Consider the following 21,309-nt stretch of genomic DNA (forward strand, 5'->3'; position numbering starts at 1 on the left):
ATTTTGTCGATTCCCTCATGTATTACTACCAGATGTAGGAAGGGATAGACATGTGTCACCGACACCCTATACCTGAGGGAACCCTGTCACTGCAAAGTGTGATCACATTCTTTGGTTCATCAATGACTGAGACTCAAGCGAGTCAAAGCCGGTCTTCTGGGAATGCGTGAACACTTTGTGAGTGAAGGAGTTATCCAACACGGTCACCACTGCCCAATTGGGGAACACCAAGATAGAGACTGTCTGTGCTTGGTCGGATCAGAATCTGGATCCAGTGCCATTTTGGAAATGGTTTTGCAAAAATCTATTTTACATAAAATGATACATTATTTATAATTATTTGAACAAAGTGTTTTATCGAGTTTTACGGGACCCGATCAGATGTACAAACGCTCTTATATGGACATGTACTATGGATTGGGGTTTGCCAGTACATGTGTACATGCCCTCGATTCCATAATGATGGGGTTGATTAGTGGGGGGGTTGTATATGATAATTGTTATCATATAGAGAGTTATTTGGAATTTGCTAATTTAATTGGCTCTTTATTTAATTAATGGATATGGTGCTAATTGTAATTATCCATTAATAATTAAATAAAGTAGCTAATTAAAAACTTTCCCTATTAGATTCTGCTTCTTCACCTTTGGAGCACTCTGAGTTTAAACAGAACAGACAAACTGAGAGAGAGAGAGAGAGAGAGTATGACTCTCACTGGGATTAATTAATCTATCTGGGTTTTTAATTAAAACCTAGGCCTATATATAGGGGACCAAAAACGCAGAGGGGGTACATTGCTCCATGTTTTTGGCAGACCCCCTCTCTCCTGCGTTGTGGTCTCTCTCTCTCCCTCTTGTGATCTCTCTTCTTCTTCTTCTTGCTTCTCTCATCTGTGTTTGAGAGTTAGGATTTGTGAAACACTAGATCTATGCTGAAGAATTCGAGAGCATCTGGGATTGGCTTGAAGAACCTTGGTAGCACCATTGGAGGTTCAGATCTGTTTACTTGGAGCGCTCACTGGAGGAAGAACCACTATTTATTGGAGGAGCAACACTTGAGGCTCACCAGGTTAGCAGTTCTTTATTAATTCCTTCAGTTATTTAATTATTAATGTTTATGGGATGCAAAAGAAACTCTAATCGATTTATTTCCGCTGCGCATTCGAGTATGGGATGGATCCCTCTTGCCATGTGATGGGTTAGAGATGAATTTCTCCGTCCTTGTTGTGATATAAATTTTATGGGACACAATAGGGAAGGAGAAACCCTAATAGGGATGTACTAGGGTTCCCATGGGCGACCATGGGAAACCCTAAAAATAAAATGGGGCACCCATGGGACACTATGGGATAACCCAGGGGGTGCAATACCCTAATTGGTTTATAATTGGTTTCCCTAGGGAGTCATGATTTGATCCCTGGACCGTAGTTATGCCTACAATCTCTTCACATGGGGAGAAGAGAGAGATTCATGGGAGTGTTGGCGTAGGCCCCCCTCTTGGACATAGATCTTTTTTCTTGAAATAGTTTTAAAAAATGGAATCGGATCCATCGTATCAGTATCAACCGTGCCTGCCCAATCCTATATTAGTGGAATGATTCTAATTAGAAATAAATCTATCAAAAAAAGATTATTTTTAATCAAAATTGAGGGGGAAACCATTTGATTCGACTGATCGATACAACTGATTTGTATTACATCATATTATATCGATATATTAGTGTATCAACTGATACTGATACTGATACTGGTTTTTAAAGCCATATTTACAATAGGGGTGACTTTTTTTTATTTTGGTGTAAAAATCTCTTTTAAATATTTTTATCTTCTTTTTTTTTGGGGGGGGGGTGTTAAAAATCCCTTTTTAACTTTTGAGAGCAAAATTAAATGGTAATATAGAAATTTATGAACCATTAGAAAAATGTCATTAACTTTTATCTTATATGATGGACTAGGGCTGGAACAGGGACGGGTTGGGCCGGGCTTTATAAAACCCTAGCCCAACCCTGAGTTTCCTTAGCTAGGCCTAGGCCCGACCCGACTTTGACTCAGGGCCTGAAAAATTCAACTCTAACCCGCCCTCAGGGTCAGGCCGGGCTGACCCTAATTGGCCCTGATCATGGGGAGGGGTAAGGGAGATGCATGGGTTGGACTGGATGGGGAGAAAATTAACAAATTTTAGGTAAAATAACACTATAATAAAATGTTTATATTACTTATTATCTTCATATATAATATATTATATAACAAAATGTGGGTGACATTTAAAGTTTATAATATATATATATATATATATATATATATATATATATATATATATATATATATATTATATCAGTATACATTTTATGGTATAACTTAAAATAGGGTCGGGCCGGGCCGGGCCAGGCTCAGCTCGAAGCCTCAACCCTGACCCGACCTGACCATGACTCAGGGTTAGTAATTTCCAGCCCTGACCCGCCCTCAAGGCTAAGATATCTCAACCCAAGCCCTGTTCGGGCTCAGGGCGCGTTCGGGTCGACTGGGCCAAACTTGCATCCCTAGATGGAGATAAATGGTGACAGTTACATGAAGAATATCCCTTTATTTTTATTGCTCTCTCTCATCTAAATATGAATTCCCTGGCATCTGGTTTCTTTCTCTACATTTATAACCAAGCAATTTTGCCGTTTGGTTTTGACTGGATTCCATAACTCCCAATCAAATCTCCTTATCAACTTACTTGCATGGTGGCCCTCTAATCTCCTTATATATACATATCAAGTATCAACTGTACTGCCATACCCTTTCCATCTTACAGTGTCTCTTCTTTTTTCTTCATGGCTCTTCTACTATCTCTCTTTCTCATGCTCTCCATGTTCTTCATGTTCTTCATGGTCTCTTATACCAATGCTCAGGGCCACCTTCCCCGTATTTTTATCCTATGCTATAATTGCACGGTGTTGTACTGCATCGTGCGGCGCTGCAGAGGCCATGTGTGCCATGTAAAGCCCGTTGTGTCACATGACCTCTACAGCACCACATGATGCAGTACAACACCATGCTGTAATGGCAGAGGATAACGATTCTCACCTGGCTACTACCCTAGCACCAAATTTAAGTCCATAGGCTTTTTCCAAGGCTTTAGAAACCTTTGGGGTCCTCAACACCAGAGACTAGACCAGAACACATTGACATTCTGGCTTGATAAAAGCTCAGGTAATCCCTTACTTCCTAATTTGCGCTGTGTTTGGTATTATTAGAACTCATAAACTATGGAACATAGAAGCAAAACAATACTAAACGGAACTTCATTATTATTGTATACTCATTCACTCACTGATTACAAAGAAGGGGCCTCATATATATAGGCTTAAGAGAAACTACTTACCTATAATAGTAGGTGTATATATGGGTGAAGGAATCCACATGTTGGAAACTCAATCATCTATTATACACATTCCAAGAATAAAGGATTACAATATAATATTATACTATTCATGAAAGATTGAGAGAGATACATTGAAGATTACATGAGATTATAAACTTGATTCCTAATATAACTAAACTACTTACCTAATGTGCCGTTGAGATAAGGATGGAAGATCCTTCTCTTATTCTAATACTAATATATTCCTAATATATCTCTAATACTCCCCCGCAAGATGAGCGTGGATAGAAGAGAAACACTCAGCTTGATTATTGAATTAAAAGGCCTACACAATCTACAACACGCATGTGACTGAAATGGCGAGCGTTTTGGATGGTGAGGTCGTGGGTGCTCGTAGGAACTTGGTGTGGTATGATTCATCGGCCGAGATTGGGGTGACCGCGCACTGTGGAGCTGATGCTGATGCACAGATGAGACAAGAATTGATAAGAAATTGGGGTGCCTCGCGCTGTGGAGCTGCTGCTGGTGCACGAAATTGAGCTTTGTGTGTTTTTTTTTTGTGTTGTAGTCTTAAGCCCTCTACTTGAGGCACGCCCCTAAAAAGGGACCTCAACTCAGGGCACGACTTAAGGATGACCGAAAAGAGATAATCAAAGAAAGTAAAATAATAAGGCAGAGATAAGAGGAAAGACAAAAGAAAGGTGGAGAATTTTGGATGCTTAGTATAACTGGGCCGGTGGTGGATGGGTTGTTTTTTTTTTTGCTTTTAGAGACTCTTGATACCATATTAGAACTGATAAAATATGGAACATAGAAGCAGAACAATACTAAACGGAACTTCATTATTATTGCATACTCATTCACTCACCGATTACAAAGAAGGGGCCTCATATATATAAGTCTAAGAGAAACTACTTACCTATAATAGTAGGTGTATATATGGGTGAAGGAATCCACATGTTGGAAACTCAATCACCTATTATACGCATTCCAAGAATAAAAGATTAGATTATGATATTATACTATTCATGGAAGATTGAGAGAGATACATTGAAGATTGCATGAGATTATGAACTTGATTCCTAATATACCTAAACTACTTACCTAATGTGCTGTTGAGATAAGGATGGAAGACCCTTCTCTTATTCTAATACTAATATATTCCTAATATCTCTCTAATAGTTATGCATTCTTGGAATTGATTCTGGGTCTAGCTAGAACGTTAAAGAGAAAAATCTGGCTTTAGAATGTCTCTAGTCCCAAAATCTATTCCGAAAATGCATACAAAACAAAGCCTTAGTCATATCTTTTGAGATTTTTTTATGGGTATCTCAAATTTCATCTTCTTCTTGCTTGAATTATTGAAACAGGGAGTGGGTTCACGTCGATTCGCTCGATACGTTATGGGTACATTGGTACAGCTATCAAGCTCCAACCTGGTTATACTGCAGGAGTGATAACCTCTTTATATGTAAGAACTAGAATCACCATTTTTCTTGATGATCTGAAACTTCATTTCTATTCTCTCTCTCTCTCTCTCACTCTCTCTCTCTCTTTCATTATTCAAATTTCACTATGACATAATTGAGAAATGGCAGCTTTCCAACAATGAAGCCTACCCAGGTCACCATGATGAAATAGATATTGAGTTCCTTGGGACAATACCAGGAAAGGCTTACACATTGCAGACTAATGTTTCCATCAAAGGAAGTGGAGATGGGAATAAAATTATTGGGAGAGAGCATCAGTTTCGTCTGTGGTTTGATCCAACAAGAGATTTTCATAACTATGGTTTACTTTGGAGCCCCAAGGAGACCATGTAAGCCCTCTATTAAATTTTAAATCCAAGTGTAAAGCTATGATGCTTTTTGTATTAATTTTGGTCCAGGTGCAATGCTTTTTTACTCTCCTCTTGGGTTAAGGTTTGTTTGGAAGAATTTAACTAGTATTTTTAGTCAAACCCCACTCCCCTAAGAAAGAAAGTAGAGGTTCTTATTAGGGGTGTTGTTCTTTTAGTAAGAAATTTTCTTTTGGAGTGCTTTAATGATGGGACCTAGTTACTCTATACCCCTAATGAAGAGAGAATCTCTTCATCCACTCGGACTCTGACTGGAGTAGAGAAGGGTATCTCAGACCATGAACAATAAGGGGTTGGAGTAGATAGTTGATTAAGCCTTTACTAGCGTTTTGATTGATGGATGGATGTGTGTGTATGTGTGTGTATGTGTGTGTGTGGTTCAGATTCTTTGTGGACGATGTGCCCATAAGGAGGTACCCAAGGAAGAGCGATGCAACCTTCCCATTGAGGCCAATGTGGGTATTCGGGTCCATATGGGACGCTTCATCATGGGCAACAGAGCATGGGAGATACAAGGCTGATTATCGATACCAACCCTTCGTCGGCAAGTACACTAATTTCAAGCTCACTGGCTGCTCCGCCAATGCACCGGCCTCGTGCCACCCGGTATCAGCCTTGCCATATCGTTCCGGTGGCCTGACCAATCAGCAGTACTCGGCCATGCAATGGGTTCAGAATAACTACTTGATCTATGACAACTGCAAGGACTCTAAAAGAGACCACTCCCTTACACCCGAGTGCTTTTGATAATTGGTACCATACTAAGTATATATCTCTCAGGGTCAAAAAAGTCATTTTCATTTTCTTCTTTTCTTTGATGGAACACTTTATTTTCTACTTAGACTTTTTTTATCATAATTCATAAACTGTAAAACCCTGGGCGTATTTTGAGGTGGGTCTCTTTATTTGCCAAGGATGGAAGCAATGGCAGCTCTGCGTCTAAGACTCCTAGCTAGTACGTTTGTTGATTTTAGAGAGACAGAGAGAGAAGGAAGATGGGAGTGTTGAAGAAATGTAGAAATGGGGTTTACTCATTGAGCAAATGTATTCATCACTTCTCATTTCCAAAATGAAGTGCTCTTATTTTAGATTTGCTTTCTTTCTTTTTTATTTATTTTTTTCAAATTTTTGGTAATAAAATGGATAAATTGCACCTTAGGTGATATGTGGATGGAGTTTGAGGAAGTGTAATGCCAGTAATTCATCAATTCCGTCTGTCTGCAATAGAAAAAGCTTTCTTATTCTAACCATGTGGGTTGATGTGGATGATATCAGTCTCTGCACCTTCATTGGTGTGGTGTGCACATTCCTTTTTAGATTGGCATTGTAGGGGCCCTCTCCTTTTTTTTTGTGGTTTAGTTTTGATAACTTATTTGTAGATGAATTTAACTCGAGGAGAATGGGTACCTTGACAACATATACTTCTATGATTGGGGTGGGCCTTTGGACCTCACTACTGTTAGCAAAAACGTAAAGTTCTGTTCCTTTTTTTTTAATGTTTTAACACATTTTACCATATGTCTCTCAAGTGAACAGAGAAAAAAAAATGCATACTTTTGTCTTCCATGTTTTAAACGCGTATTAAATGTTTTCGTGTTTTTTTTTTTTGGGTATACATGCGTTCGCGTGTGTTTAAAACTAAAAGCTCCATGTGTATCTTACGTAAGGGCTCAGCAAAAATTGCTTCATTAAAAAAATGAGGTTCCCAATTCAAAACAGACTCCATGCCAATGTTAATCCCCAAGAATCCTACGTGAGGTTTTCAATTCAAAATGAACTACAATTGTAATAGCATTATTTGAATACAGTTTTCATTTAAGAAGTACGATAACAAGAAGAAAAAAAAATCTTAGAGCAGTTCTATGTGTATAAAGTATAAGGGTGTCAATCGGTTTGGTTTCGATTCGATTCAAGATACAAAATGTAGAAACTAAAAGCGAACCAAATCGAGAATAGAATCACATTTTCAAAATCGAATTGACTCGATTCGGTTCGACTTCGATTTGTATACGAAGAAGCTAACATGCTCATATGCAAATCGAGATGGTTGTGTTAAGGAATCTCAAAGGATGTAAATATGCTAGCTCTTTTATTTATTTATTTTTGTAGAAAATGGATTTATTGATGAGAAAAGCATGAGCCACCCGATGCTTCACCCTAGCAAAGGAGAAGCAACCAGGGACAGAAAATAGGCCAAATTGTCATACATGCAACTGACAAAGCCTTCCTGGCCAAGGTATCAGCTATAGAGTTGATGTGCCTTGGACTACAGATAAAAGAACATACATCAAAAGACAAGCAAAAATTTCTCATACCATTTAGGATTGGAACTACAAGAATAGGTGGAACTCGACTCGCATCCTGCAGGCATCTGATAACTTCAGAGTTGTCCAATTCAACATGAATCCTCTTATATCCAACTGATAGAGCCTATGATAGACCTATGCGAGTTCCAATAGCTTCACCTAGGAATGGAGTACTGAAGGAAATTTTGTCAGATCTAGCCAATAAAGAGAAACCCTTTTCATCTCGAATCAGGAAACCAATGCCTCCAAAAGTCGAGTTGAGGCCTTGTTTTAGGGGGATTTCTATGTCCTCCATCTTTTGTATTTTATTTTTGGGTAAATTACACGTCACCCCTGGTTTTCAAACGAAACTCAAATCACCCCTTGGTTTTTGAAAAAACTCAAATCACCCCTAGTTTAGACCCCAATATGACAAATTAATCCCTACCATTAGATTTATGCTGTTAAGTGATGATGTCAGCCAGTTAAATAAATTTAAATCCCTAAACTATCATTGACCAATGTTGAAGATGAAAGAAGGGTAGTATTGTAAATTTAATTCTAATGTTTTAGTACAAGGGTAAAATAGTCCTTTCACACCAATAACTAACAGCAAACTAACACCATCACTATAGAGGGGGTGACTTGAGCTTTTTCAAAAACCAAGGGGTGATCTGAGTTTCGTTTGAAAACCAGGACGTGACGTGTAATTTACCTTTTATTTTTCCTTTCTAAAATGATATAAGTTAGGTAATTATTATTATCATAAAAGTGTTAGTTTTCGTAATATCACAAAAATATCTATTATGCTCTGTGGACAGATGATTTGTCCATTTCAACCATTGGATAGAGAGGACATGGTCTAGATTAGCCACATGTCAAATTTAAGAGTCTAATTCAATCAAATAACCTTTTTAGTATTGGCACATTACTGTGTACGTGCAAACATGTGTATCAATACTTTAGAGATTATCCTCCTTTAAGCTGAACATTGATGCTTCTCTCCTTCAAGGTTCGAGAACTCGCGAGATCTCGCCGAGTTTCTCGGTTTTGGGTAAAACCGAGTCGAGTTCCTAGTCGGTACTCAAAAGTGCACTTTCTCGACCGAGATCTCGGCGAGATCTCGGTGATATCTCGAAGGTGAAAATCAAGTTTTTTTTAGTACAAAAAAACAATATCTCGCCGAAATCTCGGCGATATCTCGATTTGGCCCAAAAGGTGCTATTTACTTGTATTCAGCCCAATTTTCACCCAAAAACCCATTTCCAACATAAGAGAGAGCAGGAACAGAAATTCTTAGGCTCTACACCAAGGGGAAAAACATCTCTCCTTCAAATTTCTTCTTCTTTTTTTCGATTGTTGGATGGAATGCACTGTTTGGAGTTAGATTGAAGTGCCAAAGTGAAGATTCAAGTGCCAATTTGGAGCATCATCACCTATTTGCAAGATTTCAAAGGTGTTTTCTATTTCTTCCCCAAATCTATTTTTTCCCAAAAAAAATTTTGTAATCCTTGTTAGATTCATGTGGTTTTAATGTATGTTGAACATCTTTGCCCGATCTATCACTTCATGGAGTCAGATTTTTTTTCAGTCAATAAATTATTTATTATAATTTCTAGAAAAAATAAATGATTTATTTGAAAAAAGAAAATGAAAAAAATAGGATGAATAGTGATTGTTTGAAAATGATTTTGATATATGTTAAACTACTTGGGATGCTCTACAGCCCCATGGATTAATTTTTTATTTTCACCCATTAAAAAAATTATTTTATTTTTCAGATTTAATAAATATATTATAAAAATTAAAAAAATATATATAATATTAAGGAAAAATACTTATTGCTTATGAAAAATTATGTACAACATATGTACATAATATTCAACTTCAAATGGTGTCAAATTCATCATTACATTATATTTTTCTTATACTTTAAGGTATAAATAGTTTTAAAAAAAATTCAAAATATTATTTTTAATTAACAAATAAATACTAGGGTTAGGGGATAAATAAGAGATAGTTATTTCATAGTTCTAGTAGCTTGACATTACGTTTAAGAGTTATGAATAGCATACTTTAAGTCTTGAATACCTTACTTTAAGTGATCCATGGTTATTAATAAATGCTTTTTTATGTAACAGTGTAAAACATAAGATATTTTGTATACAATGTCTGATATAGCATGGCAACATGGAGTTCCCATGTCCGCAGACAAAAAGAAGTCCAAATGCAATTATTGTGGGAAGTTGCTATCTGGAGGAGCCACCAGGTTAAAGCAACACTTGTCTGGTACAGGCAATGATGTTTCATCATGCCCAAATGTTCCTATCCAAGTGAAAGTGGCAATGACACAACATTTGAAAGGAGGAAGATTAAAAAAATCTGAGAGGGAAAGAATGCAACAAGAGTTTAATGAGGCAATACTAGAGAGGGCGGTGCAGAGGTTTGTGGCGAAGATGATACTCGACATTGGGCCTCCACTTGGTGAGTTTCAATCAAAGGTCGAATGGAGAATTTACCAGAGACTTTGGCGAGAGTAGACAAAGTTTTCATTTTGATAATATAAGAGCATATGAGCAATCAAGAGGAGCTGGTGGATCGCTCAATGCACAAGTGCAAGAAGATGAGAGGAGGAGAAGCACTGGGACAAGAAATATACCACGACCCCAAACCCCCAGTACAAGGTCGAACCCATTTTTAAGGATCCCACCACTTTTAGGCAACAAGATGCCTACCACCAACCATCCCATAAGTATTTGGTGATAAACAAGAGAAAACACGAAAAGCCTTCAAACAAATTCATGCTTTACCATGGCATTCCACCAATGTAGCACAAGGAACATACTATAATGCATTCCTTGATCTTTGCAGGGAGGGCTGGTGCGAGGATGGAAGGGACCTTCACCATTTGAATTATACAATGTATATTTGCCTCAGGAGGTAGAGGAGCTAAAAGAATACATTGATGGTTTGAAGCCAATGTGGGAGACATATGGGGTTACTGTTATGGCTGATGGTTGGACTGGACCTACTAGGATGTCCATCATAAATTTCATGGTGAGTTGCAATGGAAAGACTATATTCTTGAAGTCTATCGATGCATCAAAGCATATAAAGGATGCATTATACTTGTATAAGGAGTTGAAGCAAGTGGTGGAGGAGGTAGGACCAAGGAACGTTATCCAAATTGTGACGGATAACGGTTCCAACTATAAAAAGGCTGGAGAGAAGTTGATGAATAAGAAGAGTAAGAGGATCCGGTTCTTTTGGACCCCATGTGCAACCCATTCTATTGATTTAATGCTGAAGGACATGGGGAAAAAGACTTTGGTGGCGGGTGTGGTAAATAGGGCAAGAAAAGTGACAACTTTTGTGTACAACCATTCTTATGCTTTAGCCTTGATGAGGGAGAAATGCAATGGAGATTTAGTGAGGCCTGGTGTCACTCGATTTGCCACCAATTACATTGCATTGAAGAGCTTTCAGAGTAAGGCGATAGGTCTAAGGTGTATGTTTGCAAGTCATGAATGGTTTGGTTGGCAAGGTTCTAAGTCAGAAGAAGCAAAGGTAGCACAACAGACCATTGCAAATGATGGATTTTGGAAGGACTTGGGGAAAGTGGTTGGCATATTAGAGCCGTAGTGGCAAGATCGAGGATGGTTGATACAGAGAAGAAGCCTACTTTGGGCCACATTTATGCTGCCATCCAAAAAATGAAGGAAATGGTTAGAGCTGCTATACCTCGAAGTGCAAAGTCCTACACTAACATCATTGATGAGCGGTGGGAGAAGCACTTGAGTCATCCATTGCATAAGGCTGGTGAGTTCAACATACTTTATACTTTAAATGTTATAACTTTTTTACATTTACATATTCAAAACCCTAAAGGCATTAAAGCGATTAAGTCACTAACAAATCATATTTGTGGTGTTTACTTTACCATCATACTATTTGAATCCAAAGTATCACTACTCCCATGATCTTGGGCTAGACATAGAATTGTTAGAGGCAGTTCAAGCTGTTACTCAGAAGTTGGAGCCCCATCCAAAGACACAAGCTGCTTGCAACGATGAGGTGAGAGTATGGGACTTTGGCACTTTGGTTTTATGAATGTAATTACTAAATAGGAAATACTAATGCCTCATATTGAAAATAGATCAAATACTTCAGAGAGGCCTCAGCAAGTTTCGGTCGACTAGCTGCAGTGGAGGGTAGACAAAAGTCAGACCCTGGTAGGTGACATGATATTACATTTATGAATTATAATTTTATCTCTTTAGAATGTACATATTCTTACTATTCTATATTTGTAATGCAGCCGACTGGTGGGTGCTTTATGGTACAAGTTCACCCAACCTGAGGAAGGTAGCAGTGAGAGTGCTCTCACAAACTTGTTCATCCTCCGGATGTGAGCGCAACTGGAGTACATTCTCATTGATACATTCAAAGAGGCGGAATAGGTTGGGTAGCGAATGACTGGAGCAGCTTGTGTATGTGCACTACAATATGAGATTAAGGATGAGGCACATACGTGAAGGAATTGAGGCCAATGATAAAGAACCCATTGAACTGTCCAACATTTTTCAAGAGGACTCTGATGACGATGAGGATCCCCTATTCCAGTGGGTGAGGGATCGTGGTACACCTGATATGGATCAATCTGGGGGTAGGCCCGACCCCACCATTACGTCTGTAACCGGCACTGATGTTGATGAATATATGTCGACGCAAGAGGGGCGTGCACATGCAGAGTCACCGAAACCTTTTGAGCCTGCTGTAGGAAGTCCTGCTGATGATGATGATGGTGGTGGTGATGACACTGGTGATGCTAGTGATGGTGATGGTGATGGTGGTGAAGCTGCTGCTGCTACTGGCATGCGGAGTGGCGGTTATTATGATGATCGTCATGAGGGGATGCGCGAGCAGTACGAGCAAGAAGTTGGAACGCAGGAGGACCCTGTGCGTTTCACCGGTGAGTCTCAGTTTACGCATGCCACTCAAGATCAAGACCATGGTGGCTACCCTAAAACATACAACAAAAAGAAGGGTCGCAAACACTCACATCAGTCATATGCTCAGGAGGAGGACAACAGCAGTATGAACACCATGCTTACAGGTTTTGGAAGCATGAGTATAGATACTACTAGTGAGCATCAGTCATGGCAATCATCTCAGCATCATCATGGCTATGACTATGGCCAGCAGAGCACCGGTTCTGATTATAGTGCCTATGGTCAGTATGGGCAGTCAGCAGCTGAGTATGACAGTCAAAGCTCTAGGTCAGGTGTTGGGTATACATTCCTAGTCCCAAACCAGTCATACATGCCTCAAACTCAATATGACAGTAGCAGTGGATCTTACACCTCATACCAACAGCCTCCCATGTACCCTAAGATAGGGAGATTGGTATATGTTGATCAGAAGACTTATATGGAAGTTGTGTCACACTATTTGCAACACCATAGCAATTCCATGACATGGGAATTCTATGTGGATCGATATAGGGATGAATTTCTTGTTCAATCTCATTTTATGTAACAAATTAAGTGAACATTGATGTAATGTACATTTTATTTGAATGTTTTGATTGATGTGTGCTAATTAGAATGTTTTGATTGCTAATTTGCTATGTTTTACTAAATTATATATAGATTATGTTGTTTTAGTACGACTCGTCGCCTACCAACCTATGGTCCAAAGTGAAACTCATATTTGGACTTGTTTTTTGGCAAATCTGGGCATCCCATTGTGTTTAAATGGCCTGAAATAGGCTGGATACCAAGTTTCAGACCCAAAATATGTGTACAACCCACCGAGTTGGGGGTCCGAGTCCAAAAAAAAAAAAATGCATCAACTCGCCGAGATCTCGGCGAGATCTTGGCTCGACTCGATTTCTGGCCTGGCCGAGATGCCACCGAGACCTGAGTTCTCGAACCTTGCTCTCCTTGAGGGTAAAGGTGGTTTGGGGTACATCATTTGCAATCATCAAGGGGCGGTGGTGGCTGCAATTTTAGAGCCTTCACAATTTTCCTAAATCTTTCAAGGTGAAAATTTAGCTTTAAAAGCTGGTTTTCTTGAAGGTATCTCGAAAGGCATTGATCATCTATTGGTAGAGGTTGACAATCTGGAGTTAGCAAAGTATATCTCTGATCCCAACCATCCTCCTCCTTTAGATAGCATCAACATCATTCAGGACATTCAACATCTCAAGTCTTTTTTTGTTTCTTGTTCTCTCACTCACATCTCCAAGGAGATTAATAGCGCATCTGACTCCTTGGCCAGGAAAGCCTTGTCCTTAGCGTGCAGGACATCATGGCAATCTTCCATTCCTTGGTTATCTGAGATATGTAATTCAGATTCCTTGTGTTGGTCATGCTTTAATATATATAGACCTTTTCATACCCCCCAAAAAAAAAAAAAAAAAAAAAAAAATATATATATATATATATATATATATATATATTGTGCACTCTCCTAACTCTAGGAATAGAGTTTAAATAAAAAAGAAATATAAAAATGGATGACTTAGATTTATCTTTTTTTTTTTTTTTAATTTATGAAAAAACGTAAATTACTCTTAATTAAAGTGGTGGCAAAGTATTACAGTGTTCAAACATTCAAACCACTGGCATATTTAACAAAGGATCTGAACCAGGTAAGTAGACAAGGGTGTGTTACAGGCCGAAAAGATATATCTTTATCCCAATCCAAAATCTACAAAAATAAGTAATAACTTCAAAAGACCAAGGAGAATGGGATGGAGTTGGAAGAAGTCCCGGTAGCACCTTGTTGGAGCACCAAAACATCTCTTTTCATTGTTACATGGATAATTAGTTAATCTTTTTTTTTCTACGAAAAGAAAAATAAATAAATAAATAAATAACATTGCCCGGTCATATAACCCCTGCACCGAGACAGTCTCCTGAAATGATCACCTTACCAGCTTACCCCTTGGTCAATGCCCCTGCGCCTCCCCATTAGCCCCACGCTGGTGTTTAGTTTTGCTTGGGTTGGGCGTATCCCATGCCTACCCCACTCCAGCTTGTCCCATGCCCACTCCACTCGGTTCCACTCGGGTGGGTCTCGGGGAAATATTTTAAGTGGAGCGTAAGAGCTTTCCTTCTTTCGGCTCTTCCCAGAGAAAATACAAGACAGGGTCACAGACTCACAGTACCAGAAGCAGAAGAGATGGCGTTAAACATCTCCAACATCACAGATGCTCAGCTTCTTTCCATGAAAAGCAGCCCAGATATTGCCATCATAGATGTCAGGTTAGCTCTCTCTCCCTCTCGTACACTTCGGGGTATAAATTAGGAAGTTTAAAAAATTCATTGTTCATCGATTACAGGGATGATGAGAGAAGCTCTAATGGACATATAGCTGGTTCGCTGCACTACGCTAGCGGTACCTTCTCTGAGAAAATCCCGAATCTTATTGAAGAGGTCAAAGGGAAAGATACCCTTGTGTTCCATTGTGCTCTAAGCCAGGTTTGTTGTCTCTTCTCCTTTTTTAATTACTAATCTGAATTTTGGGTTTTCTTTAATTCTTCATAACTGTACTGCTTTCATCCCCCTCCTCCTTTTTTTTTACCCCTCCAAGGCTCCAATGTAAGTGCCTTATCTTTTTATTTAGATGCCCTCTCCATAACACCTTTCAAATGTTCAGAATGCAGTCTACAAAGAACCTATAGGCTATAGTATCTTTTAACTGCAAGAGGCTATGTAGTAATGTGCATTGGCTTGTGTTTGTATCTTCACTCTCTGTGTAGAAGGGTATGTTTTTCATTGCAAAGCTTCAGAGATTACAAAAAAGGTTTACATGGATCAAGGAAATGGAGGAGCAAAACTAATGGTTTTGCTAATTATCTTCCTTGAGTCATATTTCTCCCCATCAAGTTTTAAAGAATATTCAGTTATCTTCCTGCCATTCTGATATGATTAGTCAGTGACTTGTTATAGGGTGACATTAAACTTCATGTAAATTGGCAATTAATTTACTTGGTTGAGTAGGCCTTTGACCTTGCTATATGTAGTTTTGGATGTGATGTGTGGTTCTAGAATCCAAGTTTCTTCTGTCAAAGACTTGAGATTAGAGAAGGATGCAATCCTTAGCATACAAGATAAACATCTTAATGCGGTGGATGCCATCAGCCAATATTTTAGCTTGTGAGTTAGCCTTGTAGAGGGTCATTAATTTGTTTTTGTTTAAGGCTTTCTGAGCTTCCATTACATTTTGAGATTGGATGGTCCATTTTTCCTTGGTTATACTGACACTAAAGATTATGGAGATGAATGCTGGGTGGTGAAGCTAAATAAAATTGGTGTAGCTGAAATAAAGATGTTCAGATGGTTGAATGGTAAAACTAGAAAAGATCAGGATCCGAGTAGCAGACCCCATTTAGTTGGGATAAAGCTTAGTTTAAGTTGAGTTGCTTGTTCCATGCTTCTTCTCAATCATCATTGACCCTTCTTGTTATGATATTTGTTTTTATTTTAAGATAATATGTTTTGACTGGAAGAACTTTGGCACATGGCTTGTGCTGTTATGTTGTGTTATAGAATTAATTTGCAATCTTCAAATACCTTTTGTATTGGTAAGCTTATTCATGAATCAGAAATGCTTGCATGTCCGTTTATTCTTCACACACTAAATTGATCATTGTCAGAAAGCCTTCAAACCAAAGGTGCCGCAGGATGTGATCAATCTTCTAACACCAGTTTTCTTAGGGTACTCGATGGATCAGGCTGTAGAATAACAACAGCAAATCAAATAGCATAAGGGGTGTCTCGGTAGCCTCACACAGTAGCACAGGTTGCAGGTTATAAAACTAAAAACTTGAGAAGAAAGTGGAAGAAGAGGGGGGGGGGGGATATGACCAAGGCCTCTCACATATGGCCTTGGTCAGTCTCTCACTAACCCTTAGAAAGTAGAGAAGAAAGGGGAAGAAGAGGGGGGGGGGGATATGACCAAGGCCTCTCACATATGGCCTTGGTCAGTCTCTCACTAACCCTTAGACATCTCACAGCATCCATGGCTAAATAACCAAGCTTTTCTTCATTCATCTAAATTGTGGGTTGAACTCTAAAGGCTCTTATAATATACAGATTGCTGTTAGCATTAAACAAAATAAGGAAATAAGCTAAAAAGAGCCTCACAGTGTGGGGGCCATGTACAACAACTACTTAACTTAGAAGGAAAGAAAATAACTGAAATCTAAATAGTATCTAATAACATCTCAAAATAGAAACTAAATAAATTAGAAGCTTGCAGCTAGCTGTCCCCCCTCCCCTCCCCCCAAAAAAAAAAAAAATAATAACGCAAGAACTTATTAGGTGATCACTTAATGGGCAGGAAGTTAGGCCCATTACTGGGCTAAACTCCACTCAAAGGGCTGGCTTGATGGGCCCTCTTCCTTCTCTCCTCCTTTGACCTACATCAGAAAGCCAACATAGTCATCTTGTATGCCACTCCTTTATTTTTTTTTGGTGAAGTGTTACCATGCGACTTTGTTTTCACGTTGCAGTGAAGAAACTCAAATGGGTACATCTCCTTCACCTCAAAAAAAGTTTAACAAAAATAAAAGGTGCAGGGGGCGGGGGAGGGATCATGATTTGGCAGACTTGTGACTGATGTGTTACGAGGTTCAGATGATAACAAAATAGGATTTTTTCAAAGGACCATAATAATTATAGCATATATAATAAGTAATACCCATTCTCCAATTTATCTCCTGTCCATCTCTATGCCATTTGCAGGTTGGCTTGGGCCTAGTTGAGGCAGTTGGGTATTGAGTTAGGTTATGGCTGACCAGAACCTGAATCTGAATTAAACTCAACCTATTGCCTTTGCTGCTTATCCACAGATAGAACAAAACCTGCACTTCTTCAGTGGCTATGGGCAATTGGCTGTCCAAAATCCATTGTGTCTTGTTATAGCAGGGGCATTTTTCCATAAATGACAATTGTGCCAGAAGCAAGAAGGATGTAAACGTACAATTTCATAATATATTGTTGTCTGGTATTTCTATCATTGTTATCCAATACATTCTTGATTTTATTGACAATGGCTCATGTCAATATTTCCACACGTCTTTAATTCTAGAAATGATTTTTATGATATCTTTGGTTTTGCTTAACTGATTGTTACCTGCTATTCTGATCATGTTTGCAGTAGCTTATGCCAACGTGCAACATTTATTCAAATCTGGAAATGATTTAGTGCAGAATAGGGAAAGATTTCTGTGACATCTTATTATCTTTCAACTAACCATAAGATGGTTGGTGCTTTGGTAGGTGCGTGGCCCAGCATGTGCTCGCAAGCTTGTTGATTACCTTACAGAAATGGGAGAAGATGTGGGCTTAAAGAATGTTTTGGTTTTGGAGCGTGGGTTCAATGGCTGGGAACCTTCTGGTAGACCTGTTTGTTCCTGTACTGATATCAATTGTAAAGGACACAAAGCATAGATGCTGTATTGATTTAATCTATGAATGAAAAAAAGAAGAAGCATATTCATGTTGTACCCTGTAATAATGTCTGCTTCAGGATGCGTGTTCAATAATGCTCAACTTGTGTACCTAAATGCTTATAAATCAAGTGATTTCTTTTCCTTGTTATCTTTTAGCTTTGTGGTTGATGGATGAAATATATTATGATCAATAATGGGAAGACTACCACATCCATGCTTGGCTGGTAACCATTTAGTCTAACTGTCGTATGCCTTATGAGGGAACTGATTACATGCTATAGTTTTCACTATCAGGTGCAGAAGAACGGCAGGAAGTAGGTAGAAAGGTTCACCATTCCACAGCCGCTGGCTATTCCCACTTTGCCTGTGCCTCCATTGCCATCGGCTATCCTGCTGCCCAAACTGTATTCTTCTGCTACTGCCTTGTGCCTTTGAATGCTAGCAACAGGAACTGCTCCTATCTCTGCCTCTTTTTATCTCATCACAAATTTTTTCTTTTGTTTTTTTGTTGGGGGTGGGGGGTTATCCTTGTAGCTGACAGATTAGGGGATCTATACTGATAGAGCTGAGTATTTGGTAGCCTCCCTTATAACCATTGATTTTTCCTTGGCCTTTGTGGGGAGGGGGGGGGGGATTTATGCTGATAGAGCTGAGTATCAAGCCTCATATCTCTCTCTCTCTCTCTCTCTCTCACACACACACACACACACACACATAAACACACATTCACTCTAAAAGAAGGGATTGTCTATGACAGCAATACTGGGTTCCCCTAAATACAAATCTCAAAATTCTTGGTGTGGTTCTGTCATCTGTGGTTATCTACCTACCAGACTTTACTGTCCTAGACATTTTTTTACATACTAATAGAGTTGTCAAATTTCAGCCCGAACTGGTCGGACCGAATGGAAGTCGACCAGTTCAGCATCGCATGAAACTTTACCAAATACTTATCCAGTCGGATTTGGTCTGGCGTTTATGAAACCGGTGGAAACCGAGATTGACTGAAATGGACCGATTAAAGCTGATAGTAAACCAAACCAAACACGATTAAAAGCCAAAAATGAAAAAGAAGAAAAAAACAATAAAAAACATGTTTTTATAAGTATTATATATGAAAAATACGGAATTGAGCCGAACCAACCCGATAACAAACCCAGAGTTAACCAGACGGAAATTGGTTTGGCCCAGTTGAGATTGGAGACCGGTTCAGCCTGACCAAACCAAGCCAAACTGACCGATTGACGCCCTTGCATACTGGATGTGCAGAAAGCCAATCTAATTGAGATAAACATGTATTAACTTTGGGTTTTTCATGTGACTGTGTGAGGCAAAAACAGAGTTAAAATGAAGGCTTCCCGCTGACTACCATGAAATCTCTGTCACTGATTGGTTGCTGATGCTCTGCTTTCACAAGCAACTGTGATTGCTAGCGTGTTGGGCATGCCTCTGCATTGATATGGATGGGATTAGCTGGTGTTTGCTTTCAAAAAGTGCATTTTTCTGCTTCATTGCCACTTTTATTCCCTTCTCATACTTCCAAGTTTGCTGCATTGGAGTTGAAATGAAGTGTGAATTCTCTATTCCATCCATAACAAAGTATTCAGAAATACCTGGAATTATATATTTTTTTCTATAAAAAATTAAGATGGAATTAATATGCTAATTTACAGATTTGCCAATTTATCCGAGCTTTGTCATTGTCTATCTTTAGGAAGTAGACCAGGATCCAGAAAGACGGAATTAAAATGCTAATTTAGAGATTTCTTTTGTTTAATTTCAAAAGCTACTTACGGTATTAAACTTTTAGAAAATCCTTCTTCAAATGGAAGAGTGACTATATGGGATTTTGTAGACCAGAAAGCATTAGGAACTTCATCACAGACTTCTTCTTCAAGCTGCTTTTGAAAATCTTTAACTGTGACCTGAAATGTTGGAGTCTGCAGTTTCTGTTCTATCATCCTTTGCTGAATCTCCGTATTTAGCAAACAAATAAAATTTTCTTTAGACTTTATTTAAGTTTGAAATAGGTTTATTGTATGCTCCTTAGGTTGCTCAAGGAAAGCAAACTTCAGATAGTGACCATCAATGATTGTTTCTATGCTTGAGGCATCAATCTTCAAAAAGTGGGTATAACATATTTAAAAACGGACGTGCCAAGGATACCATTTGAGATAATCCTTTTACCATAATAAAAGAAGTGGATAAGCAAATTCCATTATTACAAATAGCAACATCCGTTAATTTATAATTGATCTGCATTTTAGATCCATTAGCAGAGGTCATTTTCTGAATAGTTTTATCAAAATATTTGAAGGTACTAATCCTTCATTAATACAGTTAATATCTATGCCTGAGTCTATTAAGACGATAGTCTTAAAACTATATTCTTTATGAACAACAATAGTAAGCATCACATACCATTCCTGTGATTTTACTTTATGCAAGATATTAACTTCTATATTTTGTTGTTAGTTCATTAAATGACTCTTAAAGTTGAGAGTTAGCTTCACTATTTTCTTGATATAATTCAAGAGTTTGAACTCTTTGTTTTTGAGTCCTGACTTCAACTTTTATTTCAGATTTGTGATCAAGGAAATAGGTTGTTAGGAGTGATTAACTTTCTTGAAGTGTCCAAAAGACACAAATTAATTGATTATAAATGAAATTGTGTACTTTGCCTTTTTTTTTTTTCCCCCCTTTGATGTCAACAATGTGTATAGGCACAAATTTAATAATATATTGAATTGTGAATGTTGAGCACGAACATTTTTCGTGTTGTTCTCAAATATGTCAAATGAGATATTGAAAAGTACCCTATCTGTTTTCCTGTTGGTACCTGTTAACTACAAAAAAATAAAGGATCTGTATTATACATTAGATTTTCCATTGTTCTTAAATGAAAGAACTCTAATTGGATTTGCTTAGTTCAATGCTTGTTACTATATGTTGTTTATGGGCCCACATTCTCTGTCTTGGAGTGCAGTCTGCGGTCCAATCACATGGGACGAGATTTTGACCATTTAGAGGGGCGGGCTGATCTTTTCACCCGCCCCCAATGTGTCTGGACGCACCCTGCCCCCAATGCCACCAAAAAAAATTGTCGAAGCACTCAAATGCCGTGATATTTTCTGCCACATAAACATAGCTGATTTGGTTGGATAGAGAGGTTCTGACCCAATCAGCCATGTCTAAAATTTTTGTGGGCAGCGAGCGATTACATGGCCCAATTAAGTTTTTCTTTATTATTATTTTTTTTTAATGGTTCAAATGCTTTCGAAGCTATTTTTTCGACGTTTTGAACAATTCTCCAGAGACCTTGCTAGGTTTG

The 21,309-nt window shown here is 38.5% G+C and overlaps 2 protein-coding genes across 2 annotated transcripts; both read left to right on the plus strand.

Annotated features, from left to right (window-relative positions):
- Positions 1-3,065: 3,065 nt before the first annotated feature.
- On the plus strand, positions 3,066-5,975 carry LOC122655097 (probable xyloglucan endotransglucosylase/hydrolase protein 32; the record flags this gene model as incomplete). Its single annotated transcript, XM_043849333.1, has 4 exons — positions 3,066-3,198; positions 4,741-4,841; positions 4,969-5,189; positions 5,612-5,975. Coding segments are annotated over 4 exons (819 nt in total), but the record flags the coding sequence as incomplete, so codon positions are not given.
- An 8,668-nt stretch (positions 5,976-14,643) lies between these two features.
- Positions 14,644-18,131, plus strand: LOC122653916 (dual specificity phosphatase Cdc25-like). The gene is made up of 3 exons (XM_043847874.1): positions 14,644-14,784; positions 14,862-15,000; positions 17,806-18,131. Exons 1-3 carry the CDS (start codon positions 14,702-14,704, stop codon positions 17,974-17,976), a joined length of 393 nt encoding a protein of 130 aa, XP_043703809.1. The 5' UTR covers positions 14,644-14,701; the 3' UTR covers positions 17,977-18,131.
- Positions 18,132-21,309: the final 3,178 nt, after the last annotated feature.

This window comes from Telopea speciosissima, chromosome 3, assembly GCF_018873765.1.
Source record: "Telopea speciosissima isolate NSW1024214 ecotype Mountain lineage chromosome 3, Tspe_v1, whole genome shotgun sequence".
In the NCBI taxonomy this organism is placed as follows: domain Eukaryota; kingdom Viridiplantae; phylum Streptophyta; class Magnoliopsida; order Proteales; family Proteaceae; genus Telopea; species Telopea speciosissima.

Excerpts from the sequence above, each read along its gene's own strand:
- LOC122653916 (XM_043847874.1), top strand. The coding sequence starts at position 14,702 with ATGGCGTTAAACATCTCCAACATCACAGATGCTCAGCTTCTTTCCATG. Across the intron at positions 14,785-14,861 it reads ATTGCCATCATAGATGTCAG|GGATGATGAGAGAAGCTCTA; the intron begins GTTAGCTCTCTC and ends CATCGATTACAG. Across the intron at positions 15,001-17,805 it reads TCCATTGTGCTCTAAGCCAG|GTGCGTGGCCCAGCATGTGC; the intron begins GTTTGTTGTCTC and ends GTGCTTTGGTAG.